At 37.1% G+C, this 14,305-nt stretch overlaps 1 protein-coding gene across 1 annotated transcript in view; it reads left to right on the top strand.

Annotated features, from left to right (window-relative positions):
- The window catches only part of LOC144643331 (isocitrate dehydrogenase [NAD] subunit beta, mitochondrial-like), a 15,261-nt gene extending 956 nt beyond the window's left edge, over positions 1 to 14,305 (top strand). The window contains exons 2-13 of the mRNA XM_078502541.1: positions 178 to 329; positions 1,596 to 1,637; positions 2,174 to 2,250; positions 2,621 to 2,684; positions 3,106 to 3,168; positions 4,196 to 4,265; positions 4,646 to 4,779; positions 5,005 to 5,107; positions 5,703 to 5,849; positions 6,630 to 6,724; positions 10,430 to 10,490; positions 13,977 to 14,305. Coding sequence (XP_078358667.1) covers positions 178 to 329; positions 1,596 to 1,637; positions 2,174 to 2,250; positions 2,621 to 2,684; positions 3,106 to 3,168; positions 4,196 to 4,265; positions 4,646 to 4,779; positions 5,005 to 5,107; positions 5,703 to 5,849; positions 6,630 to 6,724; positions 10,430 to 10,490; positions 13,977 to 14,054 — 1,086 coding nt within the window. The 3' untranslated portion in view covers positions 14,055 to 14,305. The remainder of the gene's footprint in view (positions 1 to 177; positions 330 to 1,595; positions 1,638 to 2,173; positions 2,251 to 2,620; positions 2,685 to 3,105; positions 3,169 to 4,195; positions 4,266 to 4,645; positions 4,780 to 5,004; positions 5,108 to 5,702; positions 5,850 to 6,629; positions 6,725 to 10,429; positions 10,491 to 13,976) is intronic.

Below are 14,305 nucleotides of genomic sequence, written 5' to 3'. Positions count from 1 at the left end.
CCTGAAAATTGTAAAATTTTGGGAAAATAACAACGACACAAGCTTAACTTTGAGCTCTTTTAAGTGTTAATATTTTCTCACAAGAACAGATTTTGTGAAAAAGTGCATCTTTTACAATGCTGGGTACAGGTCTAGTTTTTCATACACTTGTATGATTCTGAGCTTTTCTTCAACCAGCTTCTACCAGCTACCTTTGGGAAGTCAAGATCATTAAGCACTGCCTCAAAGAGTGAGCCACTGACACAGTCAAAAGGGAGATACATGGTAACACTCATTCCAGGGGATGGAGTCGGACCTGAACTTGTACACAGTGTGAAAAGGGTCTTCAAGTAATGTTAATTGTTTTGTTCCAGCAAATATCCATATCCATCACACAGAAGATTTTCTAGTTTGATTTCTGCCAACCCTCTGGAAATTCCAGTTAAGTACCATACTCTCTTTACAGGGCTGCAAATAACAATCGGTCATTGGACATTGGCCGACCAAAATTTGCTCATGTCCGGCAAAATCCCAAGTGTGATCGGACATGATGACCAGACAAAAAGTTTTGATCGTAAATCATTTTATGGCAACAATGAATAAAATTCAACCTCTTGTTTTTGGTGATGTCCAACCACAATTTTGTTTTGTCTGACCAAGATGGTGTCTAAGTAGGACATATGTCCTTTCAAGTGAAAAAAAAATATTTGCAGTCCTGCTTTAAAAACCACAACCCCACCCCCTCAGAATTCCAATGACTTTCCATGGGGTGGGTATGGATATTTTCTGGAACTGCACATTGTTCAAAATTACTTGTTCCTATATTGAAATTCTAACTTTCAATTCTGTGCATGAAAATATGTTGTGTGGCCATTCACATGTACAGTAAGCTATCAAGCAGTACTTCTGCATGACACTGTTTATTATAAAATTATAAAATAATAATTTTGTCAATTAAGTAATGTTTGGGTCTGTAGATGAAACCTCAGGGTGTGACTGTTAAAATGAAAGTTAATAAGCACTGAGTGCTTTCATGTAAACCTGTGACCCATCTTATTTTGAACTTGACAACTCTTGGTTTTGAAGGGTTAGCGAGGCCCTGTTAGGGGGGTCTTCATGTCCCCCGTCTGAATTTCAAATCTTTTCACGTCGCATCGCCCGCCATCGTCGTCCCCACTGATAGTGTGGAATGTTTGAGTCCGGAGTGCAAACACGAAATGCGTTCTCATAATTTTGTCACTATAAATTCCCTATTCGTGGATCTTTCATTTACATTTGTTGGGGGCGAGACTACTCTGATTTGGGAACTTGCGGTTTTGGGACGCCGAAGGAGACACCTTCGCAGGGGGTCTGGGGACATGCTCCCCCAGAAAACTGAGTAGCTAAGACAGGTTTTCTTTTACTGAGCCGGTACAAAGAGAACATGGAGTTAATTTATTAATGTCGCTGTCGATTTTGTTTTTTCTTTGTCGCTGTCGTTATTTCACGGGGCATCCTTCGTTCGTCGTCATTTCCTCCTTCTCGCCGTTTCAGGCCGTGTCGCCTGTCGATTTACCCTAACAGGGCCTCGTTAGCAAGTTCATGTTAATGTTACATTGTGCTTCTTTTTATGTTAGTGCTGCTGGGGCACCTGTTGACTGGGATGAAATTCCAATCAGGTTAGACATTCAATTAATATTGATTCTTGCTGGCAAACAGTGCACATTTCTTTTAATGTTAACCGTGAGAATAAATCAAGATAGTATCTCTGATCAATTACAAATGATTTTATGGCCTGAATCCCAGGGGGTACTTCGGTCTTCAAGTGGCGAGGTTGATTGAAGGATTTTTTGGGGTTCGAAATTTGTGATTCCATGAATTTTTGGGTCTTGATTTTTGCCCCCATTTGATTGATGTTTAACTTTATGTACATGTAAATGGCATTAATTACTTGCTTTGAAAGTTGTCAGTTTTTTTTCAGTTCCTACATGTTGACAGGTCTGCAATACATTCTAAAAAATATTACTACCTATAAATAACCTTATAATATCTATAAGTTTGGTTGTTTAGTGGCAGTGAGCGAAAAAAATGAAAATTTCAGTATAGACCTCACAAGATGTGGAGTTCAACTGTCTTTCAACCTGTGTGCCTTATTTACTGGTCAGTTATTACATGTACATGGACAGTATTGATAACAATAATTGTTTATTTTTAGTGATATGAGCTATGGCAGCAGATATACACTGGATGATGTTGTTCAGTCAATGAAGAAAACTGGGGTAGGGTTAAAAGGTAAGAGTCACTAAATCTGAGAATTCATCTAGCTTTTGTGTACATAAGTTGGCATTTGGTAGTTGCCAAAAAGAAGTAACAAAAATGACATTTGAAATAACAAAATGATAACTGAATCCTAAAAGTCTGACCAATAAATGGTAAGAGTATTAGATTCAAATTATTAATAACTAAATATACATTATATAGTATTATGTATGATTGACCTTCCAGCCATGTAAGAGCTTTAAAGCCAAAAGCAGTGGAAAACAAGCCATTATTTGAATTGATGTTAACACTTGTAGCATATCTCAAAAAGCATCCATTTGGTTACAATACAAAAGTGGATAATGCAAGTTGATATTATTTTATGGCTTCTTATTTCCTCAAGGGGCATTGACGACACCATCAAGTATCACCAGTCAAGATCATTTGTCTCTCAATCAAAAAATGAAGTAAGTATAGTTGTACTAAACTGTCATTGATCTAGCCTATGCTTTCTGTCTGCAAGGAGACCATTCTACAGTCCATGCCTATTACATGTAAAAATAATAATCTTTGAATAATGTACATTAAAATGAAGGGTAGAAAATTATATAAATATGGCAAAATTAAATGATTATTTTGTCTACATGTAAGTGAAATGGTCTGAATTATCAGTAAATTGAAGCTAGTTCATCTTCACTCAGAATTAACTTCTCTGATCTGATACAACTGTGCTCTGTGATACTTGACTAATATTTCCTTAAATTATTAAAGATAATTATTAATGTTTTAAATGTTTATTTGTTTAAAAAAATATTAATGACCATCCATATTTTTTTGGTTTCTAATTATTTCGGCAAAACTTTATTCACCTTAACATTTATTTTACAGAATTGAACTGGACTTGTTTGCAAATGTTGTTCACTGTAAAAGCATCCCAGGTTATAAGACCAGGTAAACTTTTACTTTTAACTTTTACTTTTCAGTGCTGGAAAAAATTCAATTAAAATGCAGGCATGCACGTCTCATAGAGGGAACTGGGCATTAAATCTCATTTTTGATCTCGAATTCTTGTGTTTGACTACAAGGATGTCACTAAGGGCTGGCTACCGGCTAATTTCACTTACTGAAAGAGAACTTAAATCTGGCTGAAATTTCACATGAAAAGAGAGACTTGGGTAAACTTTTAGAGCTGCTAAGGCCAGAAAAGCCCTGTCCCCCTCCACAGCATAAACAGGATTTGGTGTTGAGCTGGGCTTGGTGTTGAGCTGGGTGAGTGTTTCCCTAGCCTGTTCCCTGTGACTTTTTTCAGTAAGTTAATAATTAAATTAAAATAATTATTTCATGAACATAGCATAGTGGGTGGGGACAGGGGGGTCTGAACCTCCCGCCTTCTGTACCTCTTACTCCCACTTCCCGTACCTTTTACTCCCGCTTCCCTCCCCTTTCCATAGTGGTGCCCTCCTCTTTGTCCTACATCTATTGCGAAATATAATGAAACATTGTATTTTACTTGTTTTTTTTTTCAGTTCCCGCCACCTTAGGAATCCCGCTTCCCGCCCTCTCTTCTCTCGCTTCCCGCCCCTTTTCTCCCGGTCTCCCGCCCCCCTGTCCCCCTACACAGCATAAATAGAATTATAATTAAAGCAACAAGAAGTCCCTTGCACTGATGTTCACTGCTGTGTACATAAATGGAACCATGTTCTGTGAGAATTATCCATGTTATTCTTTAAAACACAGTTCAAAATGACTACTTTCTGAAGTTTGCCTAATATGCATGCCCAAGCAGAAAAAAAAAGCTATTGGCCTCAAATGAAAGTGAAAGGGAATGTCCATTTCCATCTTCAAAATGAAGATTTGGGGCATTTAGCTACTATCTCTTGCCGTCAAAAGAGCCGGAAATAGGCATCTGTAGTTTTAAATTGCTGGGATAATTCCAGGAGTCAGTGGGTTAAATTGCGCTTCTTTTCGTGTGTTATAGGCATAGCAGTGTAGATATGATAATCATCAGAGAACAGACTGAAGGAGAATACACCAGTCTGGAACATGAGGTTTGAAGCTCTTTATTTAACAGCTCAGGCATCAAAAACCTATCCCCCAAAATAATTTTAATTATTATTGTTACAATTTTACTAGTCGGGCAAGAGCTTTGTACCTTACAACATTCTGCCACATACCAAACACAGCTTTACAGACATCTGCTTAATATTGACATCTTGTTGTTAGGGACACCTAATTGTTTGGTCACCTTGTTATTGTGTGGACACTTTCTATGATCCCCATGACTAAGCTATTGCCTGGCACTGGCATCATTATTCTTTGTGTTCTTATTGGTTTGAGCTTTGCATTCTTTGCAATTTTTCATTTGTTGTGATTGACCAGGTGTGATCACCTGTCTAGATTAGTAAATGTAACTGTTCTTTTTTTTCAGAGTGTACCAGGAGTTGTAGAAATGATTAAGGTTATTACCAGGAAGAAATCAGAAAGGATTGCCAAGTTTGCATTTGATTATGCAACAAAGCACAAACGACAGAAAGTCACTGCTGTTCATAAGGCAAACATTATGTAAGTTGTTGTCAGTGGTGGTTTATTTTTACCCTCACTTGGTACAACCTGGTATTTTCCTTTGTTTCATATTCACTATTAAATATTTCCATACACCAAAACAATTCTATTGGGAAACCTCAACCGTTTCAACCAAAACAGGTTGTGGTTGAAACAGTCAACTCCCAATAGAACACGGCCTACCGGTAATAATTTTATTGTCATATCTTCCTTTTCCTTCAACAGGAAGCAGAGTGATGGATTGTTTTTGAAAACCTGTGAACAAGTCTCTAAACTCTACCCAAAGATCAAGTTTGAAGGAATGATAGTGGACAACACTTGCATGCAGGTATCACTCACAATCAACAAAAAAGTCACTAACATTGTTCACTATGTAATACATTACAGGACTAATTTATTTTCTACATGGATGATGTCAGATGGTGCAGGGCTCAAAATAATTCCCGAATAGTCTCCAGACATGGTGATTTTCCATGTAATTTTCCAATAACTATTTTAAAAATAAATAATTATATGATAATGATAATGATAATGCATTTATATAGCGCATTTTCCATACGTTCAAACGCGCTTTACACACCAGACCACAACACCGGGAGCTTCGTGCCCTACTCTTTGCGAATAGTGTGTGGGTTCTTTAACGTCCCCTGTTATAAGACTGAAGATACAGGAGACGGGACCTATGGTTTATGGTCCTTTTCCGAGAAGAATAGAATGTCTAACCATTTGCAGATGTAATTACAAAGGCAGCAGATTCTCCTCAGTTATTTTAAGACCCTGAGTGTTGGTCCGGTCTGGGGTTCGAACCCCGACCTCCCACACAGCAGTCTGATTGGCCACGGTGGGCCACTACACTCAAATGCAGACCTTACTTTACCAGTAGCAATAACCCCTAGCTTGTTGTTGCCTCCTGTGCTCAACAGCTTGTTGCCAAACCACACCAGTTTGATGTGATGGTGTTACCAAACTTGTACGGCAGTATTGTGGACAATGTTGGAGCAGCCCTAGTTGGTGGAGCTGGAGTTGTGCCTGGAAAAAGTCTTGGAAGCAACTTTGCTATATTTGAGCCTGTTAGTATTTCTTACAGTATTGTTCCCTAACAGCGTATTGTATTGTAGGCCTAAGAAGTCACAAAATACAGGGTTCTCTATAATCCAGATACACTGTAGCTCTATAATAGAGCTATCCATATTATGGACAGTTTACAAACACACTAAGCTCTACCATTTGTTGTTAGTATTAAATAAATGAGGTTTAGATAGAGATGATTTCTATAAATTACAAGCAAGTTTGTTATAACTTCAAATAACTAAAACAAACTAACACAGCGACTGTCTTAAAAGTAATAAACCTTGGTTAACTTTTAATCCTGAATCAGAAGTACTGGTAATGTCTTTTGTGTTATCAGGCAAAGCCAAATTATTTTCATTGTAACAACAACACTACAGCAACCTGTTAGCTTTGACGGTTCTCACTATCATGGAAATATTGAACAATTATTATTTGCCTCAGGCTCAGTGATTAGTGTTGAATAATCCCCTCGTTTACAACATCACTGAGCCGGAGGCGAATAATTTTTTTAGTGTTATTTTCAGAGGTGCATTTCAAGAACTGCAAAATTAGAGTAGAAAACATGAAAATAACAGACACAAGTGCTCGCTTGCATGGTGAATATAGCATCATAAACCAAGCTTCTCGGCCAATCAGAATGTCCCATTCTTAAATTCACCTCTGGAAATTATACTCATGTTGAATATTATTTATAACAAATAATATTGTTATATTAAGTATTATAATTGTAATGATAAATTAATGATAATTATTTTATGATATTTCTTTTTGGACTACAGGGAGCTCGCCATACATATGCAGGGATGGCAGGGAGAAATGTTGCTAATCCCACAGCAATGATTTTAGCTGGTGTTGACATGCTGGACCATATGAAGTAATGTTTCTTTTTTTTGAATTTTTGATAATAATTAATTAATAGAATACGATCAAGTTCCGAAAGTAACCCATACATCTCCGCGCCGGTTTAAATGTGTACCTCAAATTTTGAGGTTATTAAGCATTCATATATTCAAGCTATTATTTTAACTCATTGCTTATTCATTCCGATCTATTTGCCGACAAGCCGGCATGCCTCCGAAGATCGTGAAAAGCGCAACATCTTTGATGTAGGTGAGATGTATTTCTTTTGTTAACAGACTGAATAAAATCTCCTGGGAATCTGCTTCACTGATTTTATTTTCTATGCCTCGTGGAATGATTTTTTAAAGCCAGTGCCGGGAGTGGACGGAAATATCTTCGATGCAACCAAAGCGAAAAATCGTTTAAAAAGGAAATATACCACTTAGAAATAAAACAGAACTCTTTAATCACTGTTAACTTGTCTTGGTTTCTGAGATATATTTTTTTTCAAGGAAATAATTGAAAAGCGATGTTATTGTGCCGGCCGGGTTTGTATACGCCATGACACGTGTAAGCTAATAAACAAAGCCAGAAAAGTGTTGAAAACGCGACTTCGAAGTCAATAACCGGCCTTCAGTGGCTTTTTTTTTTCTATGGCTTTAATTTTTACTCTTCCTTGTGTAAAATATTTTCTTTGATTCAAATCTGGTTGGTTTTCGTCGAGCGATCGGCCGCGCCAACCATGATTTTTGCGTGACTACAGTGAGCGGTGAACAGACGACAACGCTTTGACACATAAAACATGGCGGGTTACAAAAACAAAGCACTCACTTACGGTAGCTTATTACTTTGAAAGACTAAAGACTAAAGACTTTTAAAGTGACTCCTCAATTAATATATCGCTTTATGTGCACTTAGAAAGCTAGAATAAAATTTCAGCAACAAAAGGAAGAGTTTAAATTTATACAAAGTGATCTGGGCATAAAACACGCGTCGGAATGTGGCTACCTGCAGGGTTATGCATAATTAACTCTGTAAATTGAGACCGCCGCTCCGCGCTCGGGGGAAACAAAACTAATTTCGCCTCCAACGATCAAAACAACTCGTTCAAGATCTCTTTTTAAAGCTCTCAACACTCTCTTTACTAATATATAAAGATAAAAGCTAAAAATACAGTGCGAAAGACTTCAATCTACAAAATGTCTGTAGTGGTTATCAGACGTTTAATCACATGTCAAGAACAAAAAGATACGTTAACAACTCCGTTCGCTCAAGGTAGGTTAATTGCGCTATTGTTCCGTCTTTTGAAGTCACTTGGGCGGCTTCTTCCAAAATATCTCACCTTTTTAGAAACGAATAAAACCGAAGTTGTGCGACACGTTTTCGGTGGCTGCCGAAACTTATACCCAAAGGAATAAATGGAGCCTTCAGGCTACAATTTCCAGCGGTATTGCCCATTTCAGAAAGACACATTTAAACCGGAGCGGAGATGTAATGCTCCCTTATTACTTTCAGATTTAGTGACCTTTTCCTACCGCAACTTTCAGAGGGTCACCATTTTCAGAAAGGGGGGGGCAAGGGTCATTACTTTCAGATAGCGAAAATGTGTACCATAATGAGTTGACCTATCTTACTAAAAACTTGTCAAATGTGTCAACATGCATATTACTAGTGCCCACATATTACACCCACTTACAGAGTTACATGCATATTTATCTCTTTACATCCATCTTTTGACATCATCTTTCAAAGTGATGTTTGAAACGAGTCAATCAAAACCGATGCATACTGTTGTTGGTTTCATTCAAATGAGCCCACAAGGTCAGAAGGTCATGCTAGTGGGCTGTGATTGGCAGATTTTGATCCGTGTTGTTTGTTTAGCACGTCGAAAGATGGATGTCGATAGAAACCCGCTATGCATGTACTACGATTTCCAGTTGAGTACGACGCGAACAACGTTTGGTGACGAAGTTTCAACATAACAACGGCATTGTTGTCAAGGGCAAACTTCTCTGTTTCCATTGGTAACTTGTCGTTACAGGTACTGACCGCCAAAGTTCTTTTATACAAGGAGGACCTCTCGGGAAACAGGGCAATTTTTTGATTGGCTAATTTCGATCCAAGATGGCGTCAGTTTTAATTGAGCAATTTTTTGATTGGCTAATATTTTGAAATTTTGATCCGAAATGGTGTTAGCTTTTGTCAGATTTACGAAACGCTAAATGTTCTTCATTTCAGTTCGCGAATTATTCATTTTGCACTTGAGAAAGATATATTATTTAAAGCTGAAGGAATTCTTAAAGCTGCTAGAAAATCCCTGGAGTTGGAAAACGATAAAATTTCAGTTGAACAGTAACTCTAACGAGGAAGGTAAAGTGACGCACGTTAAACATAACGTCAACTCTCAACACAGATCTGTTACCGTCGATATAAAACAGCTAAGGCATAATATATTTCGTTATTTGTTTCTTTTATCGTTGTCTCTGTGTATATATTTTTTATTTGAAAGCGTAATAAAGTGTTGCTGACGATATTTGTAGGGTTTTTATTTATTTTATAAGCATCGAGATTGTCGAGCAAGGCAGTTACAAAAACAAATTTGTTACCAATGGTAACAGAGAAGTTTGCCCTTGACAACAATGCCGTTGTTATGTTGAAACTTCGTCACCAAACTTTGTTCGCGTCGTACTCAACTGGAAATCGTAGTAAACAAAAAAATTTGGTTTAGATATAAATAACATCAGGACAGAATAATTGATGCTTCGTCCTTTTTATCGCCACTGCTGCATTCCAAAAATTAGAGTCACATTTAGGTTGCTACTTTAGGAGCGTCCTTACTGTCAGAGGATCTCTGTACCTCCTTGACTATTCGCTCTTATAGTTCACCACTAAATTTTCTCCAATTCTGATTGGTTTAAATTGAACACGTGACGCGATAGTGCCCGTCCGCCGGAGGGCACTATCAGCCCATAGTGCCCTCCCGTGAAAAAATGCCCGGATCGATAGTGCCCGCCCGTGACTGTTTTTTGTAAACAAGCCGCCTGCAGACAAAAAAACCCAACCAAATTCACTGCATTTAGTGGGTTTCTCGTCTGGTTTTGTTTCGTTTGTTAAATTTCGGCTTTCAATTGAGTTTTTTATCCTCAAAAGTAAAAATAATTTACGATGCTTGTTTTTGTATGTGCGCGCGGAAGAAAATTTAGTGGTGAACAATAAAGACAACAGAGTGTTTCTGTCTCGGAACTATCGGTCTGATAGTTGCCCCTTGGAAATTTGATGTTCTTAAAACTAGCATATTAGCCCTCGAAGCTTCGCTTCTCGGGCTAATATTTGTTTTAAGAACATCAGATTTCCGCGGGGCAACTATCAGCCGATAGTTCCTTGACAGAAACACTCTATTGTTAAAATAGAAAATGAGGGCGAGTGGTCTAATTATTGTAGAAGAAGAAGGGATTGCAGTCAAAAACTGACAATTTTATGTACTTTTAAGTCAAAAATTAATTCAAAAATATATGTCCCTTTAAAAAGGGCAACATGACTGGGATCATAGGAACTTAATTTCGTGAAAATGAAACAGGCATATTTCGCGGGTCTTAATTTTGCAATTTTTTGAAAAATTGCAAAATTAAGGCCAGCAAAAATAAGAAATAATAACTTAAGGTACATACTCCTTTCAAAAATTGTTCGGTTTATAGCAGCTCACTTATTACTGACTTAACATTGTCTTCTTTCGTCTTAGTCTTGGGTTTTATGCTAAGATGATCAAGGAAGCTCTGGAGAAAACAATCACAGAAGGAAAGGTAAAACAATATTTTTGTCCACAGTATTACATTTTTTGCTACAGAGACAGAGTAATTTGCAGTAGCAAAACTAACTAGTTCATATAAACTATTAAATAAATAATAAATTATTTATTATTTAATGTTATTGCCCTGTAAGTTTTACAACAAATTTCTACCAAATCAAGGTATATATATTTCATGTGTACATTTCCTTAAAGTGCTACTATGATCAAATTTTTGATCTTCATATATTTACATTGTCGTGAACAATTAGACTTTCTTACTCACCTTGGCAAATTTCAATCCATTACAAACATCAGAAGTCGTTGTATTATAACATTTATTCCAGAGAATTTACGGCCGCCATTAATCAACCTTGTTCCAAGGCTTGGTTGCAAATAGCCTGAATTTCAGACATCCCTCTGTGCTCGCCTGCTTGCCAGAAGGAACGTCTGAACACATTTGAGCCTAATGCCGTCCGGTGACGTCACTGCACTCTGGTTGTAATTCATGCGGAAAAGTTTCTGTCGAGGCCATGAAATTGTGAAAGAAAAATCGCTTCAATAAAGGATTACAGGGTATAAAATTGTTTTAATAGTAAACTATTGATTTTAATCGACTGCAGGCTATATTCTTTTACGGAACCGATTTAATCTGAACTGAAGCTTATCTAGCGATCAAAATATAATATGTTACGCAGCGAGCAAATACAACACACTCGTGAGTACTTAAATGAATCAATTTAGACGGTTACTGAGGCATCAAGAAACGGAATTCAATACAAAAATATCCTACTTGACTATGGGCACTGAGTTCAGAAATCACTGGCTCATCGAGGCCGCAGGACATAAACGTCGAGCGGCTTTGTTGACAAAACAAGAATACATATATAAATTTGGCAAAACACTGCATGTCGAAGCGACGAATGCCGCCAACTTAAAACCTACCGATTTCCATTACTGTTCTTCATCCGTAGGTAAACTAATAAAGTAATAAACTCAAGGTAAATGACTAATAAATTCATTTCTGGGAAGGTAACTCCTTCGAACTCTTTCCAAACGTTTACAATTCCAAACAAATTACAATCCTCGCGCGGTAAAATTCAGTCATAATTTCACATAATTATGCAAATAATTTTAAAATCAACCAATCAAAATCACTACCCGGTTTTCGGGTAGTGACGTCACTGGACGGCATTAGGCTCAAATGTGTTCAGACGTTCCTTCTGGCAAGCAGGCGAGCACAGAGGGATGTCTGAAATTCAGGCTAGGTTGCGAATAGGGAGAAAATGACGTCAAAGGCTAAAATACCTCACGGGTTGAAATTAGAATAACAATCAGCATAGAAAATTGCACGAAAAACAAGCCCAAAGTTTTTGTTGCTTTTCGCCTGATTTTCAATACATATTGTTATTTTAATTTCAACCCGTGAGGTATTTTAGCCTTTGACGTCATTTTCTCCCTATTCACAACCAAGCCTTGGAACAAGGTTGTTTAAGCAGGAGGGCATTTTGCGTGCGCATGCGTCGACAGAGAAGTTCTGCTATCGATTGTTTACATATTTTCCACAATTTATGGCCTAATTTCTAGCTCAAAATGAAACGTGTTTTAAGTTTTACTTGCTGTATACAATACTAAGAGTCCTTGCTTTATCTTCTGACAACAACAAGCAAAGTTTGGTGTCGGCGTGCTGTTTATCTGATCGACTTTGGCTATGTGTATTAAACGTTGCACGTGGACAAAATGGCGACCGAATGTCGAGAACCTAAATACCTTGCCCATGTTTTTAATAGCCGGAAGATCTAAACGGACAAAGCGCTACGGCTACTTAGTACTAAAGTATAAAACAGCAATTTTAACTATACGATGTTATAATCAAGTATCCCGGGTTTGAGCGAGTGGTCATGATTTTGTTCAGATTTGTCATAAAACTACAATTTAGTCGTTCTCACAATGCAAATATCTCAAAATCTAGCCTTGATCTCCAGCGTCTACCGATGATATATGGAGCCTGAAGTACTTAAACTATCGTCTAATGCTGCGAAGGTAGCGTTAAAAAATGGTCAATTGTGGAAATTTTTAGCTTTCTTTAACGTACGTTCTCGCTGGTTTATCCTAACAGAGAAACTATCGTTTGTGATTATTTCCTTAAACGTGAGCATTGGTCAAAATAACTTCGCATTTCGATGATACCACAATTATTCTGTTGAACAAGAAAATAATTACTGCGATCGGTCTTAATTTTAAAGTGTTATGGTAATTCTTTGCTGGTAGACTATTTGTTTACATTTTACTATGTTAATTAGTACATTTTTGGCTCCTTTATCAAAATCTAGCCTTGATCACCAGTCAAAAAATAGCATGAAACGAACAAGCTATATATATATTTTTCAGAAACGTTCTAATAACTGCTGTATAAAATGTCTTAAGAAATAATTTTTAACTATAAACAATGTTATTTTCAATTTTTCATTCAACGTTTATTTCATTAAGTTTGATGTTCATTCTGTTATAAAGGCTGTTTTACTTCTGTGTCGCCTAAATGTGTTTTAAAGAACTGCAGTTCTTGTTCCAGGAAACCCTGTTTGCCAGTCGAGGGCAAGTTGGCTTTGCTTTGGAGTCATCAGTGAGCTGCATTATCATGTGCAGAACACCCAAACATGTCGTTCCCCTCAGGGAAAACCCTTTTCTTTGGTGGCCGTCCCTTTAGGCAAAAAATCTCCCGACAAGCTATAATATTGCTCGCACTCTGCCTGTATTACAGCAATTGATTTGATGTGAAGTTTTGATCCTAATATATCACACTCCAGCACACGGATAAATGTTTTCCTCTTTTTACGGCCTGTTTAATTTTTGTCGGTGAAGGCTTTCCTACCTGTCCCACATATTTTCCAATTATTTGCAACAACGATCCCGAAGCTGGCCAGAAAATCTGCTTTATAAGAGCCTTGCCACACACAAAACACTTTTTCTTAGCGAAAATTAGGCCTATATTAAATTATGTGACGATAAACAGTACAAAAAACAAAGTTTGAATCTTCCGCGCCATTTTTATTCCCAAGATCACGCGGTCTTTGTACAGCGGTTGCACGCATGCGCACGCAAAATGCCCTCCTGCTGGTTGTTTAATGGCGGCCATAAAATATCGGAAATAAACGTTAAAACAAAACGACTTCTGACGTTGGTAATGGATTAAAAATTTGCAAGGTGAGTAAGAGTCTTATTGTACACGAAAATGTAAAAATATGGAAATCGAAAATTTGATTGTAGTAGCACTTTAAAATCCTTCTTTGATTGTTATTAGATTTCATCAGTGAAAAAGAGTATTTCAATTTACAAAATTTTATGATCAAAACTGAAGAGATGGGGGAAAAGAGAGACAAGAAAGAAAATCTACAGAAAGAAAGAGGCAGGGAAATTTAACAAATGTTAATTTGCTGCCCTGGTTGAAGTGTTGACATATGGTTTTACCAGATTGAACTAATTAATTTTTTTCCTATTGTAGTTCTTAACTTTGGACATGGGAGGCAGTACTAATACCACTGACTTTGTTCAGGCTGTGATTCGAAATCTATATTCATAGAAAATGTTACGACAGTGATAAATACTGTGAATAATAAAATTGAGCTGATTTTGATTGTAATCTTCATCAAATCGGCAAACTTGCAGCCTGGCTAACTGCAAGAAGTTTAAACTATAGACAGCTGCTTTGTAAAAACGTTGAGGAATATGTGAAAATTTCAGGCTGTTGTTACTTTTAGAGGTTTGTTGTAAATAATATTATGCAGTAAAAAAAATCAATTTAAATAAAAATAAAGTTACTATTAAAATGGG

This window comes from Oculina patagonica, chromosome 2, assembly GCF_052425735.1.
Source record: "Oculina patagonica isolate OP01 chromosome 2, crgOcupat, whole genome shotgun sequence".
In the NCBI taxonomy this organism is placed as follows: domain Eukaryota; kingdom Metazoa; phylum Cnidaria; class Anthozoa; order Scleractinia; family Oculinidae; genus Oculina; species Oculina patagonica.
Note: the sequence above shows the minus strand (reverse complement) of the source record. Positions and strands in the feature narration are given on the sequence as shown.